The 22,294-nt window shown below is 46.1% G+C and overlaps 3 protein-coding genes across 9 annotated transcripts in view; all 3 read left to right on the forward strand.

Annotated features, from left to right (window-relative positions):
* Positions 1-11,340, forward strand: part of LOC125950169 (A disintegrin and metalloproteinase with thrombospondin motifs 15) — a 140,436-nt gene extending 129,096 nt beyond the window's left edge. The window contains exons 12-23 of one of the 7 annotated variants that reach the window (XM_049677873.1): positions 1-187; positions 271-895; positions 998-1,208; positions 1,640-1,804; positions 2,513-2,653; positions 3,321-3,665; positions 4,947-5,078; positions 5,855-6,070; positions 6,794-6,955; positions 7,744-8,056; positions 8,127-8,476; positions 8,574-11,340. The exon at positions 1-187 is cut by the window's left edge and continues 427 nt beyond it. In XM_049677873.1, coding sequence (XP_049533830.1) covers positions 1-187; positions 271-895; positions 998-1,208; positions 1,640-1,804; positions 2,513-2,653; positions 3,321-3,665; positions 4,947-5,078; positions 5,855-6,070; positions 6,794-6,955; positions 7,744-8,056; positions 8,127-8,476; positions 8,574-8,672 — 2,946 coding nt within the window. In that variant the 3' untranslated portion in view covers positions 8,673-11,340. Of the gene's footprint in view, positions 188-270; positions 896-997; positions 1,245-1,639; positions 1,805-2,512; positions 2,654-3,320; positions 3,666-4,946; positions 5,079-5,854; positions 6,071-6,793; positions 6,956-7,743; positions 8,057-8,126; positions 8,477-8,573 lie in introns of all 7 variants that reach the window. The other 6 variants (XM_049677876.1, XM_049677875.1, XM_049677879.1 and 3 more) reach the window with 6 other exon arrangements.
* A 710-nt stretch (positions 11,341-12,050) lies between these two features.
* On the forward strand, positions 12,051-13,157 carry LOC125950211 (alpha-tocopherol transfer protein-like). The gene is made up of 4 exons (XM_049677980.1): positions 12,051-12,334; positions 12,408-12,515; positions 12,593-12,951; positions 13,030-13,157. The coding sequence occupies exons 1-4, from the start codon at positions 12,051-12,053 to the stop codon at positions 13,155-13,157; spliced, it is 879 nt and encodes a 292-aa protein (XP_049533937.1).
* A 234-nt stretch (positions 13,158-13,391) lies between these two features.
* On the forward strand, positions 13,392-16,796 carry LOC125950175 (vam6/Vps39-like protein). Its single transcript, XM_049677887.1, has 6 exons — positions 13,392-13,540; positions 13,616-14,097; positions 14,179-14,721; positions 14,793-15,712; positions 15,778-15,923; positions 16,002-16,796. The coding sequence occupies exons 1-6, from the start codon at positions 13,471-13,473 to the stop codon at positions 16,553-16,555; spliced, it is 2,715 nt and encodes a 904-aa protein (XP_049533844.1). The 5' UTR covers positions 13,392-13,470; the 3' UTR covers positions 16,556-16,796.
* The last annotated feature ends 5,498 nt before the right edge of the window (positions 16,797-22,294 follow it).

A 22,294-nucleotide genomic window follows, 5' to 3' on the forward strand; every position in this document is an offset into this window, starting at 1 on the left:
AAGCTAGATCGGTGCGGTGTGTGCAACGGAGACAACTCGACGTGCCGCGAAGTGCACGGCTACCTGCCGCTGGCCAAGCCGACCAAGCAGCACAAACCACCGGACAATATGAAGGAGTTTAACATCCCACAGGGTGCGACCAACATCAATATTACTCACGAGGGTTTCAGCAAGGAGCGCTATCTAAGTAAGTCAAGGAGGCGGGCCCCGAAGCGGCTTGTCCGATCGGAGATCATGAGTTAACCGTTGACTTTCCGCTTGTCTTCGCAGTACTTTGCAGCACGTGCGATAACGACTGGGTGTTCAACGATCCGAAGCATCCGCCATCGCACAACAGCAAGCATCGTCTGTTTGCGGGCGTGCGGCTCGAGTATACGACGCAGGGGAACCACATCGAGCGGATCACGTCCGCGTTCGGGCGTCCACTGCGAGAGAAGCTCACGGTGAAGCTAATCTACCAATCGAACTACCACAAAGTGCACCATCAGGGCCAGGTGACCTATAGCTACCTGATACCGATTTATCCGGGCGCTGTATATCAGCAGCAGCAGCAGCAGCAGCAGCAACAACAACCGCCGCATAAATCACACCATCACAATCACCAGCAGTACACCCATTCGCATCATCATCATGACCATAGCCAACAGCAACAACAACAACAACCATCGTATAGCCCCAACAGTGTGCAGCAGCGGCCACAGCGACAACCGGAACCAACGTTTAGCTGGAACATGTCATCCTGGATGGAGTGTGATCAACCGTGTTCGGGCAAGCGGCGCCGTACGGCCATCTGTTTCAACGCCGACACCGAGCAGGAAGTGTCACCGGATAACTGCAGCGAATCGGTGAAACCACAGGATCTATACGAACCTTGCAACACGCAGTGTAAATTCTAGTAAGTCACCAACCGTTCCGACCGTTCCGACCGTTCCGCATCGATCGATCAGATCCGAAATATTAACTGCATTATGTCGTGCTGTGTTCTGCTCTTCGGTAGCTGGGAACCGGGCCGGACCGATTGTTCGGTTCCATGTGGCAACGGCACGATGCTGGTGGAGTACCGGTGCGTACGTAGCTATCTCGAGACAGGGCAGAAGGAGTACATCGATTCGAGCCACTGTAAGGGCATCCAGAAACCGATCGGAAGCCGCGAACAGTGCACCGGCTCCTGCAAGGAAGCGGTCTGGTCGTATTCGCCATGGAACACGGTAACGAACCGGCCACACAGTTTCCGGCACTACTTGGTGAATATCGCCCCACCACCGCACAACCCCACTGATCGGGATTTCCTCCCGTTTCTCTCTTTCTCTCTCTCTCTCTTTCTCTTTACCGATGTGCTCTCGTCCCTTTCCTGCTATGTCGTCTATGTGTATGTCCATTTATATATATATGTGTGTGTGTGTCTCTTGTCCTGACTGTATCGCAATGTTTGGTCTTCTGGGATTTGCTGCGCGGCGCCTACGGATCTGGATCGATGGACCGTTCAAACGGTTCTGTTATGTGTCTCCCACCGACATCTCCCTGTATTATATATCCCACCATCCACCCTGTCTCACACACGTACACACACACAAACGCCCGCACAAACATTATCATCTTGGTTCATCGTCCGGGAACCGTGATAAAAAAAACCATGCAGTGTTCCTGTAAGGATGAAAGACAGAACCGCTCCGCGAACTGTCTGTCGGGACTGAACGGTTTCCAGATCGATGATTCCTACTGCGCGGGAAAGCAGGAGAAGATCGTCGTGCGCTCCTGCACTCCGACCGATTGTCCCACCTGGGAGAAGGGTGAACCCACACCGGTATTTAGATCGTTTGTTTCATTGTACCTCATTGCAGATCCATCCATCCATTCCAGTGCCACATCCTTCTCATGTACAATACTACATCTCTCCAGCTCCTTTATCTACTCCTAATGCCACACTTCATTCTACTACTACCCACTCTCCACTCTCGCGAGAGTTATCGCAACGGCTGTGTATATACATACGAGCGTCCTTTTTCGTTCTCGTTGTGCTTAATGTTCTATTCAAATCCCGTGATATGGTGTTTTGTTGACTTGGGTTCACTACACTTTGTATAACAGTTCCCATGTGTTATGCCCTTGTGATGTCTCCTCAGGACGTCATATTGGGTAATTGTAATCTCCGGTAATCGCAACTCCTTCCCTTGAACTATCCTAATCCTTGTTTCCTGGCAATAGCATGCTATCGTCTTCCATTATGCTTACCTCAAACACTCCAACTCCACTGTACCATACTCCATTCGCACTCATCAATCGCACGCTTTGGCTCCAGTTTATCACGTTTTTGTACAACTTTCTCTTCTCCTTTCGTCAAACTCTTTGCGTATGCGCGCGTGTGTGTGTGTGTGTGTGAATGTGTCTGTTTTTGCATCGATTGTGGGCCGCATACTGCGTGCGCTACCACGCTCCTATGCTCCCTACTGTTACGGCTGTCCTCGTCGCCGTCTTGGTCGTCATCGTCATCGATGTCCTGGTGTCCACGTAGTGTTCGGTAACGTGCGGCGAAGGCCAACGAGCGTACGCACTGCAATGTAAGCTTAACAATGTGAGCGTCAATGCTGCTTTATGTGGTACTCGTCCAGTAGCGGTGCTGATCAACTGTACCATGCCACCGTGCGAGTCAAAGGTTGGTGCACCATGTGCTAAGTACATCCCTGCTATCCCATTTCGTTTCCCCTTTCTCTCTCTCTTTCTCTCTATTTCCTTCTTGCACACTCTCCATATCCTCTCCATTCCATCAATGTGCTTCTTCTCTGTGTACCCTGCTACTGCCCATATCCTGACCCAAGCATTCCCCATCGATCTCCACCGTTTTCGACCCTCAAAAACCAACTACGAACGAACTACGGTCGGTGGTTCGGCAAAACACTCCCTACAATGTGTCGTAATCAGATCAATGTTTTCCCAATTTATGTTTGCTTTTTGCTGGCTTTTAGATTCATGTTTTGTGTCCGTCCGTCTATTATATACTATCCACTGTGCTCCTCTTAACTGTTATACGTTCGTTCAAGAGTCTGCTTCCTTTTCTTTTGCTGTTACAATCGTGTTTCATTTAAACACTTTCATCGTGACCTTCACATATTATCGGTTATCATACTGCATCATCCAATGCCGGAATGGCGTCTTCGTGGCAAAAGCTACGATACAAGCGAAGCGCACATCTCCGAACCTGCAAGACCGGACGACACGGCTGCAAACACAGCGAACCCCGCCATGATTTGACTCAAAATTTCTCCTTTCCCACCCTCTGTCTACTCCTCTCCGGTATTCCGATGTCAACTTTACTTTTGTAGCCATCGCATAACCCACTACACTTTCTGTATGGCGTTAAGCCGAACCAGCATATGAAAACCGTTGACTACCAGCCGAGCGTGGAGCAGAAGTTGCCGGCACCGTCGTCGCCGCCGCAGCCGCCATCACCGCCGGTCAGCTACGCTTACAGCTGGAAGGTTGGCCCGTGGACCAACTGCAGTGCCGAGTGCGATGGTGGCTTCAAGAAGCGCGTGGTTTACTGCCATTCCAGTATCGGGCAGAAGGTGGACGATCGCTACTGCTCCAACAACGGTACCCGGCCTCCCGATCAAATCAACTGTGCCAATGTTCGCTGTCCTACCTGGTCATTTGGCCAATGGAGCCAGGTAAGTCACTGCGGCCGATCGAGGTCGATGTTTTCCCAAAAACCAAAAAACAAAACTCCTTCGAGATCCCCCTGACCTACACTGATTCACGCACCGACTGACGGCATGCTCTGACTGCCCGACTGACGGCAAAGGACCGTGGCCTGAGGAAGGAAGCCAGGGCATCGCGTTTTCGAAGCGTCTCTCGAAGGGACATCAACACAACAGACACACAACTCTTCCACTCGCGGGATCGATCCACAAACTATTAGATACGGTATCAGCGAATGATCGAACGTCGAGACCATGTGCTTGCACGCTTTCGGCTGTGCTGTGTACGTATGTGTCGAAGGCATAGGCTTTTCTTCATTTTTGTGTATCGCTTTGACTATTTGCTATGCGAGTTACGTGCTGTTCGCCGATTAGTCTGTAAGATATATGCATTCACAACATCTGCTACATACTTTTGCTACCGAATACATGCCGCCATGCACATTATTCTCTACACTTACAAAACTACAACACTATAATCTGGCCAGTGCTAGAGTGCTCCTTGCTGCTCCTGTTGGCGCCTGGCTGTCTACGGTTTTTTTGGCACGTTTTTTTCTAAAGCTAAGCTGCTGTTCACATCACTTCATTTGTTTTTGTCCTACATTCAAGCCTACAAACATCACACACCCACATAAATGCAGAACACACACACCATCCTCACCACCAGCGCCACAATCCCATTCAACCCAGAAACACATGAACACATGAAAATCAAGGAGTCGAGGTATGTTTCCCCCCTATGAGGAACCATTGCCCTTCGTATGATGGAGTCCTGCTGTCTGCGGCTAACCTGTCGTAGAACGCAAAGCAACACAGCGAGCATGGACGATCGAGTATGATCGACATTCAAAGCCCTTACCAAAACATCTTTCGTTGAAGGATTCGAACGAAGCGACGAATCCTGGCACACACTTTGTACGAATCTACACAAATATACAACCACCAAAGTACACCACATTTTACAATCGGCATTAGTATTCTGTATGTCTGATGAGTTTAAATTGCTACCAAACTTTGTCAAGGTGGTGTTACTGGTTATTTTCGGTTGAGTAAGGCCGCCCTCCAAAGCGTCCTTATAGCAAACCCCATTTCGACATTGTTGGCATGCACGTTGGATTCGTTTGGAAAACCCAAATCTTCTGTTATGGTTTCCTCCTTCACTCCATCCATCCACTCTCTCCTTCGCATGGTAGCGTGAAGCGGCACCTCGAAACTGATGCTGATTGATGTGTGACTTTTCTCTCATCCTAGTGCAATGAAGAATGCAAACGCTCCCGTCAGGTCCAATGTCTGGATCATCGCGGCAAGCCAAGCGACCAATGTGCGACGAAATTGAAACCGCCCACCGTGGAGTCGTGTTGCAATTTCAAGTGGAGAATAACCGTAAATATCATCAATCTTTTGTTTTCTCTTTATCTCTCTCTTTCTCTCTTTGCTCTCTATCTATTTGTCTATTCAGTTTTTCTTTCTTAACACTAGTTTGAGTTTGTTTTTAGTTCGATTGTTTAGTTCTATACATTCAAGCTAGGTGTATTCAAAGATATCTAGAGTGTTTTTTTTTTTCAAAATTTTATAACTTTTGTTTTCTTTACACTCGTTTGCACACTGTGCAATCGAGCAATTGGCAAACTGTTTTAGAGAAGCTTGCTCTGTTCTTTTCGTCCAACGTTGATCGTGTATTAACGATATCTTCTTTTTTCGTTTTGTCTCTTTTTCTTTCTTTATTTCTCTCTCTCTCTCTTTCTATTTTTCTATTTCTCTCTTTCTCTCTTTCTCTCTTTATCTTTCTATTTCTTATTTTGCTCCTGGTTTTTGTATCACATTTAATCTCATATCATGTATCCCATTTCGTTTCTCTTTTTACATCTCATCCCCATGTGCTGTGACAAACAAACAAAACCACATCGCCCTCCTTTCCTTTTCTTTGTTTCTCTCTTTCTCTCTTTCTTTCTCTCTCCGCTGCTAAACCTGTTACAAAATGTACAAAAAAAAACAAACAACAAAACGCCACCAACATCCAACCAAACATCAACCGTCTCCACCACCATCATCGCCAAACTGCCACCCGCTTGTCGCCTGTGGGGTCTATGTGCCTGTCTGTGTCCCTGCCTGTGCCCTGTGTATGTGTGCCACGGTCGCCGTTCGTACGCGGGAACCAGTGCACCGGAACGTGCGCGGCCAACGGTCGACGTACGTCGCAGCTCATCTGCAAAAAGCTGTTCCCGAGGTCTAACGACAATCCACACCCCTTAAAAAGTGGCCTCAAGGTAGCCGATAAGTACTGTGCCAACGCTAAACGGCCATCCGGCAGCAAGCTGCTGAAAAAGTGTAGCAAACCGTGCCCCTTCCGCTGGGAAACTTCACCCTGGTCCAAGGTGGGCAGCGTAACTATGTTTACTGTTATAAGAAACATTATATTTTTTTATATTATGTTTGAATTTCCTTTGTTACGATCCCTGTTTACTTATATTACTTGATAGCATTTTCATATTTTCCTCAATTGTTTTGTTTGTTGCGTTATCCTTCTCCTAGTTGAGTAGTTTTGCCATTTGTTTTCTAAAATGAAGAAGAGATCGATAAAGCGTAGAAAAATCAACGGTCATCGTGATTGTATTCTGCTTTTCTTCCAAAACCATATTATGATTTATTGTATTTTCGTTTTACGGTACCATCCATGCTTATTGTTTCTTACTGTTCCACATTCCATTAGTATCTCACCATTTCTCCTAGAGCCTAGTGTTTCTCTCTGTATCTCCTGTTCTAACGCTCATATTGTTTTGTTCTTCCTCTATCCACTGTTCTCACTCTGTTGCAATGTTGCCAACCCTTCTTCTTCAAAATACGCCACCAACAACATGCTCGCTGCTGCCACCGCGTTACCTTCTCTTCCCGATTTTACCTTCCTGGTCCTTCATTCTGCCTTTCCTATCCTGACGCGCCCTAATCTGTCACTCATCGGCCTACCTACCAACACCTCACACCATCCCCACCTCACACTTACCAATCCACCTCACTTAACACCCAACAAATGTGAACCTTTTGCAAACCACGGTCACCGAACCGTTGATAATGGAACGTTTGGCATGGCAAATCGGCAGTGTTCGGTGGGCTGCGGCAGCGGAAGAACCGTGCGGAACGTGACCTGTACCAATGGCCGTAAGATACTGCCGAAAGCCTGCGACGCGAAGCTTAAACCAGCAAACACGAAAATCTGCGAAGCGTTCACTCACTGCAACTGGAGGATTACCAAGTCGAACCGAGTATGTGTTGAGTATCTATTGGTCCTTTCTTTCAAAACGAAAAAACACGCATTCCCGTGTATACCCACTGTATTGTTATGCACCATTTGGTTTGTATCCTATTTCTGTACTTAATAGTCCCTCCTTTTACGGCAGAAGACAGCTCAGCTGATCGATAATGATCGTTGAATTGCGATCTGCTCTAGCAACAATTCGAATTGTAGCGTCGTATCGAGGCTTCATTTATTTGCCGAAGAAGCAACACAAGACCAATCACCTCATACACAGTGTCCATCCTCGCTATACCACTGTTACTCTCTGTTTCTCTCTAGTCTGATGTATAGATACGTTAGAATCTCTTCTACATCTATCTGTCTCTTTGCTATTCGATTGCCCTCCTTTACATGCTGTATTGTGCAATCTACTCCAAAGCTTACGCTGCATAACTAACCTTGATTCAACAGCCCAAATATCGTTATCAACCGATCCGTGAACCGATAAGTGAAGAATTCAGAAATGAATCATTGTAATTGTACCAGCAATTCATGTCGTCGTTGGAGCGGGGCTTTGTTTGCGTTGCGCACAAATGCAACACACATGTTTTTGGTCGAGTGTTGAAGTTTGCTGCAAGGCATTAAAGGACGGAATTCAGAACAAAGGAGTTAAAAAGAAATCTTTTGTAAACCCAAAAACAGGGTCAGCAAAACAACGTCCGTCTCCGACAACTGACCCTTATTATGCAGCGTACTGATATTTCCTTTTCATTCAATCTTGAATTCAATTCAATCTTGACCATCCGTTTGGTATAGTGCAACTGCAAAGGTAAGCAGCACCGGTCGGTCAAGTGCTATGACGAGCAGCTGAAGGTTGAATCGAATCGCTGCCCGGAAGGTCAGCGTCCGAAGAAGTACAACAAGTGTACACCACCTCCGCACTGTCGGAACTCTGGTACTGGAGCCCTAACCCGCAGTCGAGCCGGAACGTATCGCAACTGTAAGGACGCCCAGAGTCGACATCGGACCGATGGGGAGTACATGATACAGGTGAATGGAACGTCTGTGCGTATCTACTGCCACGGTATGGCCACTGCTACACCGATCGAATATCTGACGCTGACCTCGGGTAAGTGGCACTAGCTTGGAATCATTGCAGGCAACCTTCACACTGACTAACGATCGCTGCTTTCTTTCAGGACCCGTGGAAAACTACGCCATCTACATTAACCGTCGGGCGGCCGATGCGAACAAATGCCAGGTGTCGGATCGTGACTGGACGGACGAAACCAACAGCTACGGTGCGACGCACTACCGGAAGATACGTCTGCAGCTACCGACGCTGCAAGTCATCACCAATGACTTCCAGTTCACCAACAGCTCCGGCAAAAAGCAATCGTTCGGATCGGCCGGTGACTGTTACAGCAACACCGGCCGCTGTCCGCAGGGTGACTTTGCGATCAATCTCGAGGGAACCCCGTTCCGGATTCGGCCCCGTACCGTCTGGAAGACCAACGGTGTTAACGCGGTGATAAAGTTCCTCGTTTCGGTAAGTCACGGCCAGCGCCAATCGAACTACCTCTATACGCACTCGGGACAACGGATTGATTCATGAACGAGAGTTTTCTTCTTCATTCTCGCTGCAGCTAAAGCCACCTTACCAGAAGGTACGAGCCCTGTGCGGTGGCTACTGTGGCAGCTGTTCCATATCTTCCGACACTCATCTCTATCTGGAGCTGATATAGATGTGAGCCCATGCCACAGGAACTACAATGCCATGGCAACGCGGCCTGTAGCAGGTTCTACTTTGAGCCGAGTTACGGGCAGATGGTCAACTACTGCAGAAGCAGCAACAGCAAAAGCAGTAACCACTGCTGGTACTACTTCTGGTGTTACAGCTGCTGGACTAGAGCACTCAAAAGCTCTCCTCTCGCCTCTGCAGGATATCGTTCACCACGATCCACTATGTGCATGCGGATCTGTTTGTGTGTTTGTGTGCGTGTGTGCTTGCGTGCGTGTTATTTAGTTGCAATCATTCGCTTTATTGACCTTAACAAAAATGACTTCCGTTAAGTTGCGATTTCCAACATGTGCCAAAAAAAATGTGTAAGAAAGCCACCGGTGGTCTGCGCCGGTCCTTCTATCATAGATTCTTGGGGGAATAGCATTCTTCGGCCACGCCTGTTTTCCCAGGGTTTCGGAGCCACACACCACCACAGAGCGTTGCGTGAGTTAAGAAGAGGACGCTACGAGGAGGGCGCACTTGCCAGCGAAATTGAAGTTCTGTTTTAAGGACCAACGCCTAGCGCCCACGTTTGGCATTACTCATCCTCAGACGGCTCACTTCATTCGAAATCTTTGATAAACCACATTCGATAGTGTTCTAGAGATAAAGCGTCCCTTCACCGAATCGAAACAGCACGTGTACTCGCAAACGTCTTGGCAAATTTAGTTTTTTTTTTTCTAAATTTGTTTTGTTCATACAAGAGAAACAAAATGGAATCTAGGAATAAGGGGATTCCACGATTGCTAGTGTAAGGGACTGCGGAAGATCCCATGGAATTAGCATTTAATGCTCTTTCCACTGGCCTTTCCCGAACGAACAGAGAATAGCCAACATCAAACCATCGAGTCAAACAGATTGGTGAATGATGCCCGAAAAATACTCAATAGCCTAAGCAAAAAAAGAATGTTTAAAACGAAACGAACCAATACAGTAGGTGACATAAATCTTGATGAGCAAACTTACCTTCTAACAACGCGAGATAGCTTCAATGTTGTTGGGGATGGCCACGATGATAAGCGTAAGGATAGAGGTCGCTCTTTAGACGTAAATGCGCAGCGTAAATGCGTTCGATTCATTCTGCAACACTAACTCGAATCACTCAACTGTAGTCTACTGCCAGATGAAGGTCCTCCTTCGTTCCTTCCTTTCTGTATTTCCTGTCTGCCACCATACCAAGTTGTTATTCTTGCGGTCTAACCTTACTGTCTTTCCTGTGGTGTGTGTACAAAACGTGTAAAACTATCTTGGAAAGAACGTGTTATGTGGTAAACACAACAAGGATGACCATAACGTACTCGACACTGCTTAAACGAATCTCTTAGATATTATTGGATCGAAGAAACAAGCCGTTGATCACTCAACCTAGAGGGATTCCGCCGCTCGAATCTAGCTAGGATTTAGATACGAATTCGATACGAAGCGAGTGCCTAAAAAGGGAGTGCCTTTTTCTACGTTATGCTAACGTGAAAACTGCCATATTATATTTAACTGTTTGTAATCGGACTCTGCACATAATGCATGGTATTTGTAACGAGACATATGGTTTCCTCTAACGAGCGAGAGTTAATTCATGAGGGATGTTGAATGGGGAGGGGGAGTGAAATTATGAAGTCAAATAAAAAAATGCTTATACTATAACCGGGAATTGGATGGCAGCGGGCAGCAGTACAAGATGGTAGTCAAAGTCAAGTGGTATTCATGCATGACCATTTTGCGTATGAACCTTACCTAGGTATTGCAAGTATTAAACATTCACGGTTCCGATGAGCCGGCCAATCAAACCGCTGCAATCTGCTAAACTGTTACTGTGAAGGAACAAATTAAATTGTGCTTTAAAGGCGACTCTATTTAACTTACAAATTTCGTTTTAATTAAACGATGTAATGCTTAAAATAAACGCAAAAACCCTTATTTATTCCCCTGCAACAGTCGATAGATGGTGAAGCAAATCGGAAGAAGCGTGTCCGGTTAGAAGAGTAACAAACTACTATAAGTAGTATTAGAAACTGCGATCCCTTACAATCCATCCTAACATGGTCATTTTTAATGCATCTTGCAGCTAAACCCGATCACGGGATGTGCTTGCCCTATCTCTTTTGATGCTTGGGCTCTAGTATGGCCTGGGACGTTTGTGGTGTCAATCAAACTTGTCTCCCTCTTCGTCGACCATCATGTTGGCGTCATTGTATATACCATGATTCGCGTGCGTGTTTCGCTAATATGCGAAACATTCATTTGTCTATTGTAACTTCCGCGAGATAGAACGATGTTCCCGTTGAGAGTCGGTGCCAATGGTACGCGAAGGAACAGCGGCGCGCTCTATGGATACCGAATCGAAGTTCTTCGGTTTCACTTATTCCACGCGTCTCTTATTAATCATTAGCATTGCAACTATTATTTGTATTATTATTATTATTTTTATGATTGTGAATTCTTAGTTTTTAAATTTTATCATCCCTATTATTTCGATGTTTCATACTTACTATAACTAAATGTATGAGAAATAATAAAAGTCAAGCTGCATTTCACAATGCAGATAAAGTTGCCGACTCCCTTCCAAGGTTTGCTGCACTTGGTTGTTTCAGTAGCTCAGCAGTGCTTAAACACGATCGATATTCCACATCCGAAAACCTTCAAATATACAGCATTTATATGAAAACGATATAATTTCACTCCAGCGATGGCGTCAGCAGTACGTCAAACATTCGTTGGGCTAATATCTTCAAAATGTGACCACCATTTGGAACGTTTATGTTAGTTGCAGACCAGATGTACGGCTGGTTTATTACTGCTTAAGAACAAGGTTGCCTAAAACCTGTTTAGAATCTGCAGCGATATTACGCGAAGCAATGGACAACACCGAGAAAACAAGCCGACATGTCTTGCTCTATCTGTAACCATCTTCGCCACCAGGCACGAATAACAAGGTTAGGTTAGAAGATTTATTCGTTTGTCGTTTCACTTCCACCGCTCCATTATCTGCTATAATGACGCACATACAAGTTACCGACGGTGGCTGTGTTTAATTGCACTGAAAGAGAACTCAGTGGAGTTAAGAGCAAAAAAATAACGTGAACAAACCTCCGTTGTTTTGTACAGAAAGGTCATGATCGTACTATGCGTAGTGATCTCGATAAACTCCTCCTCACTAAAGGGTTGGTTCGTGTTATGGTGTCTTGTTCCGAATGCGTTTCCGTGTCCTTCCAGTCCATTTAATCCCCTCCTGCGAGAGCGGTATTAAAGTTAACCGTACTAGCTGGGATCAGCCTAAGTTTAGTTTCATTTCACAGTGTGGCACATAAGGACGGAAGGAGCTTCAGAATCTGTTCCCAACGCCATGAAATCGATCGCATTCGCAAATGTTGAGGAGCAGTACCGGAAGTACGAGGGTGAGCTGCAACGATCGGAAGTACAACGGTTGGGTGAATGGTGTCACAGTCAGCCACATCTGCCACCGGTCAGTGAGCTAGAGTTGATCCTCTTTCTGCACTCCAACTACAACGATGCTGAGGCGGCACGCCGCACGATTGAAACCTACTATACCTTCAAAACGAGCTGCAAAAATCTGTTTGGTAACCGTGACCTCTCGCTACGATCCATCCAGCAGGCCATGGATGTACTGTAAGTTGATCGGAACGTCTAAAGCCTCAGCCAAGTTCGCGCCAAGGATTCAAGTGTTATCCTTTTTTAAAAGTGACTTAGTGTGCCTTCCTGAACTCACACCTGAGGGCTATCGAGTGTTGCTGGCAAAGGTCATCGATCCGGACGCGAGCAAGTTCTCGCTGAGCACGATAATAACATTGTGAGTGATGCTTCCACCAGCAAACCCTCCTCGTACTTCTGCATGTGTTTAATGCATATTGTCTCCCCCAAATTAAGTGCGTTCATGTGTATCGACATTCTTCTGTGGGAAGAAGGCTGCATCAATGGGTCGATTCTCATCATCGATATGGACGGCATCCATCTGGGGCATTTAGCGAAGCTGGGCATCTTTACGCTCAAGGATCTGCTGTACTTCATCCAGGAGGGTTTACCGATTCGCCTGAAAGGAATCCACCTGGCAAATGTCGTGCCTTTCATTGATCGTATCATGACCATGATACGACCATTTATGAAGAAAGAGCTGCTGGGGATGTTCCATCTGCACACCCGAATGGACACGATGTTTCAGCACATTCCGCAGCGCTGTCTACCGGCTGAGTACGGTGGAATGGCCCCACCGAGGAAAGAACTACGTGGTGCGTGACTATCGACTCGAGGAAGAGAAGCATTTTGTCTAACTCATTATTTTTTCTATTGTTTGTTTTTTCCTCTAGAACAACTCTACAGCCACACGATTGAGTGTGGGAACTCGCTCGCAGATTACGATGCACAAAAGCGTGTGGATGAAAGCAAGCGGATCGCGAAGCCGCGCACAATGAGCAATCTTTTCGGGTTGTTCTGATCGGCAAAACTAACGAGTTATAAAAAATATAAACCCCGTTGCTGTTATCTTTCACATGTTAGTGCGAAAAAATTAGCAGAAAAAAACCACGTTCCCGCGAAAGATCTCGCATTGTCCGTTTGAATTTGAATTTGAAAAATTTATTCCTCCAGTCTGCTCGAAAAGAGTTCGAGCAGTCTTTTTGCTGCATAGACTCGATGAAATGGAGAATTTCGTCGATTGTTTTGAACGGAGTGATGTGATAAGAAATATTTAGAAATCTTTTGAGAAATCCTTTAATAAATCCTTAGAAAATCGACCTCTCGGACTCACAATGCACGAAGCGTACATCGTGTATCCGCCGGAGAAAATCTCCGTGCAAATTGAGTCCATGATCGGTTTCGGTGAGTTGTTCGCTCGGCCTCAAATTTATCGGTGATTCATGACTCTTGTTTTTTGTTAAACGCCTCCTGAAACAGAGAACAAACTGATCCTCGGAACACGCCAGGGACACCTGCTGATGTACTCGTTCGAACTGAACTCGGAAACCGGCAAACTGGATCTGCAGCTGTTGCAGTACGATAAGAATTTTAGCAAAAAACCCATCACGCAGGTCGACGTACTACCGGAGTATAAACTGCTGTTCAGCTTGACCGATGGGCTGCTTAACGTGAACGATTTCGGGCGCCACGGGTTTCCTCTGATACATTCCGCGGTGAAAACGAAAGGGGCCACCGTGTTCGCCCTGGACGTACAGGTATCCCGGTCGCTCACAAGCGATGTGGCCGTCGTCTGCCGGGTGGTGGTGGCCGTCAAGAGGAAATTGCAGTGTTACTACTGGAAGCAGAACCAATTGCTCACGCTGATCAACGATATCGATCTGAACGATGTACCGAGGACGGTGGCACTGAACAACACATTCATCTGCGTCGGCTACAAGACGGAGTATGTGCTCTTCGATGTAAGTGTCTGGTACAAGCAGCATGAAGTTCAGTATACGAATCCTACAGACGCTAACCCACTGATTCCCTGCTTTCCACAGATCAATGGCGATCAACCGCGGAAGATCGATCTCTTCCCGACGAGCTCCTCCAAATCGATCGAACCGTGTATCACACTGATTGAGGATAATGTATTTGCGGTCGTCAAGGACGAGCTGCTGATCACGATCTGTACGGAAAAGTATCAGCAAGATGAGCGCGAAGGAACAAACATGTCGGGTTCGGTAAAACCCCCAGATCTGGCCGGGAATACCGCCGCCGCCCTCGGTGACAAACGCACGATGAACCTAAAGGCACTGAACTGGACTGAACCGTTCCAGAGTCTGGTGTGGGACGAACCGTACGCGATCGGGTTGATCAACGATGCGCTCGAGGTGCGAGTGTTTGATAACGACGAGGAAAAGGGCACCCTCATCCAGACGATCCCCCAGATGCAGAAGGCACGGTTTCTGGCGCGTGGCAAGCAAGGCCTGCTATATGCGGCGTCTGTTTCCCATCTCTGGTGCATCCAGGCAGTGGATATTGCTAAGCAACGGGAGCACCTACTGAAAGAGGAAAACTTTCAACTCGCACTCAAACTAACGGTAAGCAGTTCAATGGTTCGTGAATACTCGATTAAACGATATCTCATGTTCTCCCCTTTCATTCATTCCAGAACATTTCCGACGAGAATCCCGAATTTAAGGCGACAAAGATCCATGAAATTCAAACGCGTCACGCGTACAATCTGTTCGTACAGAAGCACTTCCGTGCATCGATGCGCGAGTTCGCCGTGCTGGACACGGATCCAATTGAAGTGATACGCCTATTTCCTGGCCTGCTGCCAGACAATGGGAAGCAGAACAAGCTGATCGGTGCCGGGGTCATCAGCAAGCCCGTTCCGGAGCTGGACGAGAAAGAGAGCGAGCATGCCATTTTGGCGCTGATTGACTATTTGGCCGAGAAGCGGTGGGGTGTACAGAATGAGCTGAAGAAGGGTGCTGGTGGGGAAAGTGGCGGTGGTCGTAATGTAGCCGCACTGTTAGCCATCATCGATACGACGCTGCTCAAGTGCTACCTACAGACGAGTGACTCGATGGTGGCCTCGGTGTTGCGTATGAATCACTGTTATCTGGAGGAATCGGAACGTGTGCTTAAAAAGCATGACAAGTACGTGGAGCTTATCATTCTCTACCAAACCAAGGGCCAGCATAAGCGAGCACTGCAGCTACTGCAACAGCAAGCCGAAGTACCGGGCTCACCACTGTACGGACACGATCGTACGGTACAGTATCTGCAGCAGCTCGGTACGGAACATAGGCAGCTAGTGTTTGAGTTTGCCGGTTGGGTGCTCGCGAAGCATCCGGAAGATGGGCTAAAGATATTCATCGAAGACATACCAGAGGTTCGCAATCTCCCCCGGGCCGAAGTGTTAGACTATCTCCTTAAGGACCACAAGACGCTGGTCGTGCAATATCTGGAACACGTGGTGAACGTGTGGCGCGAGGAGAAAGCACTATTCCACAACATCCTCATCCAACAGTATCGCGAGAAGCTATTGGCGCTGAAGAATGATAAAGAGCTCGAGAACGATGTGTAAGTGAAGAGTGTCAGTGATCAAAATGGAATAGTCTCTTTATGATCGCTTTAAATCTTTCTAGTGACAAGAAGGCCGAACTTGCGACGTTAAACGAGAAGCTGTTACGCTTTCTGAAAACATCTAAACACTGCCATGCAGAGAAGCTGCTGGGAGAATTTCCTTATACGGATCTATTCGAGGCACGGGCCATTATCCTTGGACGATTAGGTAAGTGGAAAAACGAAAAGCGGACGCGAACATAAATAGCAGATAGCATAGACCGTCTCTCTGTCACTTCCTTTACAGCAAAACACGAGAAGGCGTTGGCAATCTTTGTGCAAATCCTTGGTGACTACGACAAAGCACTAGCGTACTGTAACGATACGTACGATGAGCATGAACCGCTGCACTGTGATGTGTACGTGACGCTTATGAAGATCCTTCTAACGCCCCCGACGGCACCACCGTACAGTGATGTGCCGTTGCATCCACGCTGTCTCACACCGGACCACAACATGGTGCTCCGTATCTTGGAAGAACACGCCTCAAAGATCAACCCGTACACGGCACTTCAAATCCTGCCCGATAACATTCCGCTAGCCCGCATCAAGCATTTCCTCGAGATGTCGCTCAAGTATTATCTCGAGAAGAAGCACCGGGCGCAGGTGTTGAAGGGGTTGCACTACGCCGAGCATCTCCAGATCATGGAACAGAAGATGCACTACGAGTCGAAGCACTTTCTTGTGTCGGATCTGAGCGTTTGTGCGGTCTGCAAGAAGAAATTTAGCAACCAAAGTGCGTTCGTTCGCATACCGGATGGCAGCATTGTGCACTTTTCCTGTCAGGATCGAACATGCTGAGTGAGCGGGTGGGGAAAACGCCGGGGCAAAGCGGAATATACATATTTATCTACATCAATAAAGTTATATCATAACAACTATATTTTATGGTTTAAACATGTTTGTATCATGCTCACGTTAACAAGGGCATAAAAGTGACGTGCCTTGATAGGCAAATTAAATTATTTAATAAATCTTAAACGCCTTTTCCATGATTATACTGAAACGAATGCGCGTGAAAATTCTCTATTCATTTAAAGCGAATCATAATTTGGCTATACTTCACTTATCCGCCGTATAACTCACCAAATTATTACTTCAAAATGTTTGGAAAAAACACAATAGAAACATAAAATAAATCCAAATTTAGCCATACATTTGTAGAATCCTTTATTCATCGTAGTACTCCAGCGCCATATGCCCGTAGTACTCCAGCGAGATTGTAATATTAACATTTTTGTATCATCAGCTGCTGATTGTATAATGCCCACTCAACCCAGGTAATTGGAATTTGCCGCCTTTTAAACATTAATCTAGTTTTAAAAAAATGATGAGCAAAAAATTGAGGAAAGTCACTTCAAAGTTATGAAATGCTCTGACCAATGTATGACACTTAGTTTTTGAAACATTTGTATCTTTGCCAGCGTTCTCTGAATCGGCATAGCTGTAAAATGAAGATTTTTCATTTCCAGTTGTCTTAAATTTTGTGAATTTTTTCCTACTGCTTCTCAAAAATGTTAAGCCAGACGATAGAAATAAGCAAGAATCTGGTAGTTCTATTAGGCATAGCATAATATCCAACGCGGCAGAAAGCGCAGAATGTAAAAAAAAACGGAAAAAAGCGATTTATAAATTAAATGCGCTGAATAGGTTTAATTTTTGTTTAAAGAAGCTCTAGATCCAATGGCGAAATAGTATCTTTCACTGCCCTACGTTGAAACAATCGTAGTTAGCTGCCCTGCAACTGCGATTTCTTGAATGGATCGAAAATGGCGAATATTCTTTGTTTATAAACAAACTCTTAATCATAAATTTGTTTCATTCCTCTTTCTTTTCTTTCCTCTTTTACTCTTCTTTTGCAAATTTGAATGATAATTCCAAAACTAAACCCAGATTCTCTTCCGTTATACTTTGAACAAATCTATGTAGTATTATGTGTGTAGCATTGCCTGTAAAATCTTCGGCTATATTCAACATAGCATAACTTTGGTCAACAGAAAAGCGATCAATTACATCTATGTGTCCTTTCCCCCACCCTGGTCACGCCATAGCACGAGTTCAATCCTTTACAAACCATTAGCAATCTGGGATGCAACAATACCCGTCACCACACCCCGCCCGGGAACCCTTCCCTATGCCTCTGCCAGACCGGTTTACCACGTGCTCCAGGCACCAGTTCAATTCAACAAACAATATCCATCGGTTGCATCAACTCACCGAACGCGGACACCAAAGGACAGTTCAGTTCAATGGTCCTCCCCAGACCGACACACACCATATGGGCGGCGAAATGACGGAAAACGAGTTTCGGCACCATCGGGGCACATTAATGAGATCCCAAATCCCGACGAGAGTCCCAAACGATCCGCTTCCGCTTACTCACGTTACTAATTTTCCTTCCATCACCTGCGCTGCATCCGCCAAAACTCGGACCAACGGACGCGACCGTCGTCCATATCTGTCCTGGCAGTCCAATCCTTTGCCCTTACTGCATCCCTCCGTCTCCGTCCGAACCGTGTGTGTGTTTGTGTCCAACGGGCTCACCGATCCTGGGAACCGGTTTTTTCCAGGCCCACCGACCACCGGGCCCCGTTGTGTGTGACCGTTATCCTTTGTCCTGCCCGATGGGTCCATCTCCGCCGGTCACCGAAAACCAGTTTTCGTCCCGTGTCCCTCCTTTTCCCATAACGGGACGACAACAATCATCGGGACACCGGTGGTTTCCCGGGACGACCAACCGGCCAGCCAGCCAGCCAGCCAGAGCTAGCGGCTCATCGTACCGTGCACCGGTCGGCGTCCAGGGCCGTTGGACGCCAGGTCGGCATCTTGAAAACCAGTTCCAACCCTTTATCTTTAAAATAAATAGTTTCGCTTTACTGGGGTGACCGCTGCCGATGTTGCTGCTGTTGTTGCTGCTACCAGAGCGTCCTAGCAAAGGTCATTGTTTGCCTAATTTATGCATCGAAATCTAGGACCCATATCTCGGCCCTCGGTGCTCGTCCACGGACGGCGATGGACGACCGGACCGGAACCGGTTGTTGTTGGTCGTGGACCAACGGTGGTCCCGCCAGAACCCTTTCTATACACAACCGAACACGCAGACCGCTGGTCCAGAAGGCAACCAACAGCATCCAGCAGCAGCAGCAGCAACAACATCATCGACTCATGACGAAAGGACAAGCGCCAACGACGGGGCAGGAGAAGGGACATCTCATTAGGGACAAGACAAGAAACCTTCGGCGAAGAACCCTTGGCGAAGAAAAAAAATGGAAAATCCTATCCTTTACCTTTAGGGAGCGTCTTCCCGGTCGGTGGACCGGGGAAATAATCTTCACCCAACCCTACCGCCGAACGGCGCTGTCCGAACCGGGAGTGAACGGAACAAAAAGGAAGCGCCACCGCGTCCACCGCACCACGAGACAACGGCCGGGGCACGAGGGAATTAAAAAGAAATCGGAAGCAGCAGCAGCAGCAGCAGCAACAGTGAAAAGGGTGCGAAGGCGAAGCGAAGAAAGGGGGTGCGCCAAGATGGTCGTCGGGCAGAACAGTGCGAGCGAGCGAGACAGAAGAACCAAGGAACCGAGGAACCCGTAAGATCCCCGGCAAGTCCCTGAATGCCATGCGCGGAAGAAGTTGCGCGCTGGTTGGAGGGTCAGGCCTTTTGGAAGAACATCGTTTGGGGTGGTGGGTTTGGAAAAAAGAAAGGAAATCTCGTCTCGAAGCAGAGAAGCAAACGAAAAAAAGGATACATAAAACGGCCATTCTTGGCCAGTGAGCGCGCGCGGTGCGGTGCGTGACCATTCGACTACGATGGGATGGGATGTTGTTGCTGGCGTGGAAGGACAGTGAGGAGCACGGGGAGAAGGGTTGTCTTTCCGGCGTCTTCAGGACGCCGAGAAGTAGTTAAAATCAATTTCCACGCTCGTCCGTTGGGCTGCTACTAATAGCAAAAAAGCGGGTTTGCGAGGACGCAGTTCCTTGGTGGTTGTTTGTAAAGAACAAGAGAGAGAGAGAGTTTGTGCACTTGACACTATTTGTGTCTTGCGTGTGCTTCTTCACATTCTCCGGATTGGGTTCCACATTCGCTGCTGTTCGGAAGCACGGCAACAAGACAAATGTTACAGCAAAGAAATGCTCGAGATGCTGGCCAGCCTGTAGAAAGGGGAAAATGGCAAATTGAAAATGAAAATTAAATTAAGAGCGTAATTTGCAGAAATGATCAGCACCACGCGATAATGGTGTAAATGGCTAGCGCAAGGATATCGGGAAAACACTTGCCCGAGCATGATACTAATGCATTGATTTGACTGCGAGTAGCACCAACAAATGGTAAGATGTTGTTAGCGGTCGTTATTGAAGTTCTATAGCGATCAGTAAATTGCTTTAAGTCGATCTGACGACTCGATTCGAGAAGACAAATGACAAATTAAAAGTTTCTTTCATAAAAGCAATAATAATAATATCTGGTAAAAACAAACTACATAATTGAAAATTAATAGAAAATTGAACTAAGCAATATTAGACAGAAATAGAAGGATGAAAACTGCTGGTAATGCTCGTATAAGTTTTTAGTATTTTGACTCGATATTGGAGTGGTTCTAATAGACTAGAAAAGGATTGTTTCTGTATTTTTTCTATATGCCGCGGCATTTACATTTTGATCAAGTATTCGAGCGAAGCGTCGTTGATATCGATGAAAAAAGACACAGCTTTTCCTCTGGTAATATTTTTTGTATTTGAACAAATGGTATGTTCAGCCATTTTATTGTTGGAGCAATTGTAAGAGACGTGTTCGGAAGCGGCGCGGAATAATCTTGAACTGCGGAGCTCATCGTAAACCGGTCAGCGGTCATCTGAATAAAAACGTAAAAGCTATTCCTTATGGAATAGTGAATTTTCAAGTGAAATCAAGTGAAAAATTATATTTTCGATGGAGTAATTTAAAGAGGTAAAACAACTATTATCGAAACGAATAGTTTTGCAGACATGATTCCCCGGGATGCATGCCATTACCGATTTTTTTTTTTGTTAGGATTTTCTTCAATTTAGGTCCAAACATTGAGTCGTCGCATAATGACATCTCCAATTAGCCTTTTTTAACCCGAATTTATAAAAGTCCATTATTAGAGTTAATGAGACAAGTAGACTACGCTAACGCCTACTAGTGAAATAAATAATTCCACTGTTCTGTATCCATCTGTTCAGATATAACGCCTCTGTAAGTTAGCCATTCCACCGTCCCCTCTTCAATAATGTATGGAAAGATTGTGCAAAAGCATCGGGACTGACCTGTTGTTGAACAAACCTCCTTAAGGGTGAATGTTAACGCATTGAAAATAATTTAAAACTTCACGGCAGATTAAACAAGCACTTACTATACAATATTATCGGGATCAGTGCACCTTAAATTAATATTGATTATCCCAAGGATACCCAAAAATTCTCTACAGCAAATCTGTTCAAAACTCGTGTCCATCTTAACGTTTAATTGCATTGACTATTCACGAGGTAGTTGAATGCTACCTCAAAGACATTAAATTTTTTAATAGCAACTTTCGTAGCATTACCCAACGCCTCATTAGAAACACAATATTTAATATTTAACATGAATTTTATTCCCTCCGATGCTGGAGGCCTGAGCTATGATGCTGATGCCGATGAGATACTTGTTTTTACTGCAACGCATTTCCAAAATGTTTACTAAAGGATTGTTGTTTTTATTATTCCAGCGTATTAACTAAAACCCAAATTAATTCAAATGTTTAATTCGTCACGAAAGAAAGAAAAAAAATGCTTAGAGTCATTTCGGATCCTAAGTTGCGTAAACCACAATTATTTGTTAATTTTGCAGCAGATTTCATCGTCATCGTCGTTTTCACCGCGCACTTACAATCGCTATCTGGTAATATGAGATTCATTAGAGTGACCACCCTGATTGTTCCCGGATCCTGGAAGTCTAAGAAACCTCCTCCATCAACAAATATAACGCTTGCTTCGATCGATTCTTTTACATTTTGTACCACACTATCCGCGCCCATCCGCTGGGGAAGGCTGCAAGTTATTTTCATTTAATTCAAAATGTAAACGTTAAACACCGGCCCGTAACCAATGAGTGCTTCATCATAAACGGGAGGTTTGCCCATTTTTCGCCTGCCCATCAACCCGTCACCATTCCACGAGGACGAGAACTTTTTACTTTGAATCGTTTCACTTTCAATAACATTTAGCTCATCCACTGGCGCGATCCATCATCGCTGAAGGATGCTTACTGGTTTCCAATAAGAAGTCCTTCATAATAACCAGCGCTTGAAGGGAAGGAAGGGGGGGAGGTGGTACCGAAGCATAAGGAATTCGGCAATTTTTTCGGTTTCTTTCTAATTTATTCCTCCCAGAAGAATGCCTGCAAATGATTGAAAGTTGCTGCGTTCGGTCAAAATATTCGTCCGGCATGATCGTGACTTTCACAAATTAGACACCAACACTCGCGCACACTACCCTTCCCTCCCCTGATACCCCGTGGCCGAGATACCGTCCCCCTTT

This window comes from Anopheles darlingi, chromosome 2 (assembly GCF_943734745.1).
Source record: "Anopheles darlingi chromosome 2, idAnoDarlMG_H_01, whole genome shotgun sequence".
NCBI classification, from domain to species: domain Eukaryota; kingdom Metazoa; phylum Arthropoda; class Insecta; order Diptera; family Culicidae; genus Anopheles; species Anopheles darlingi.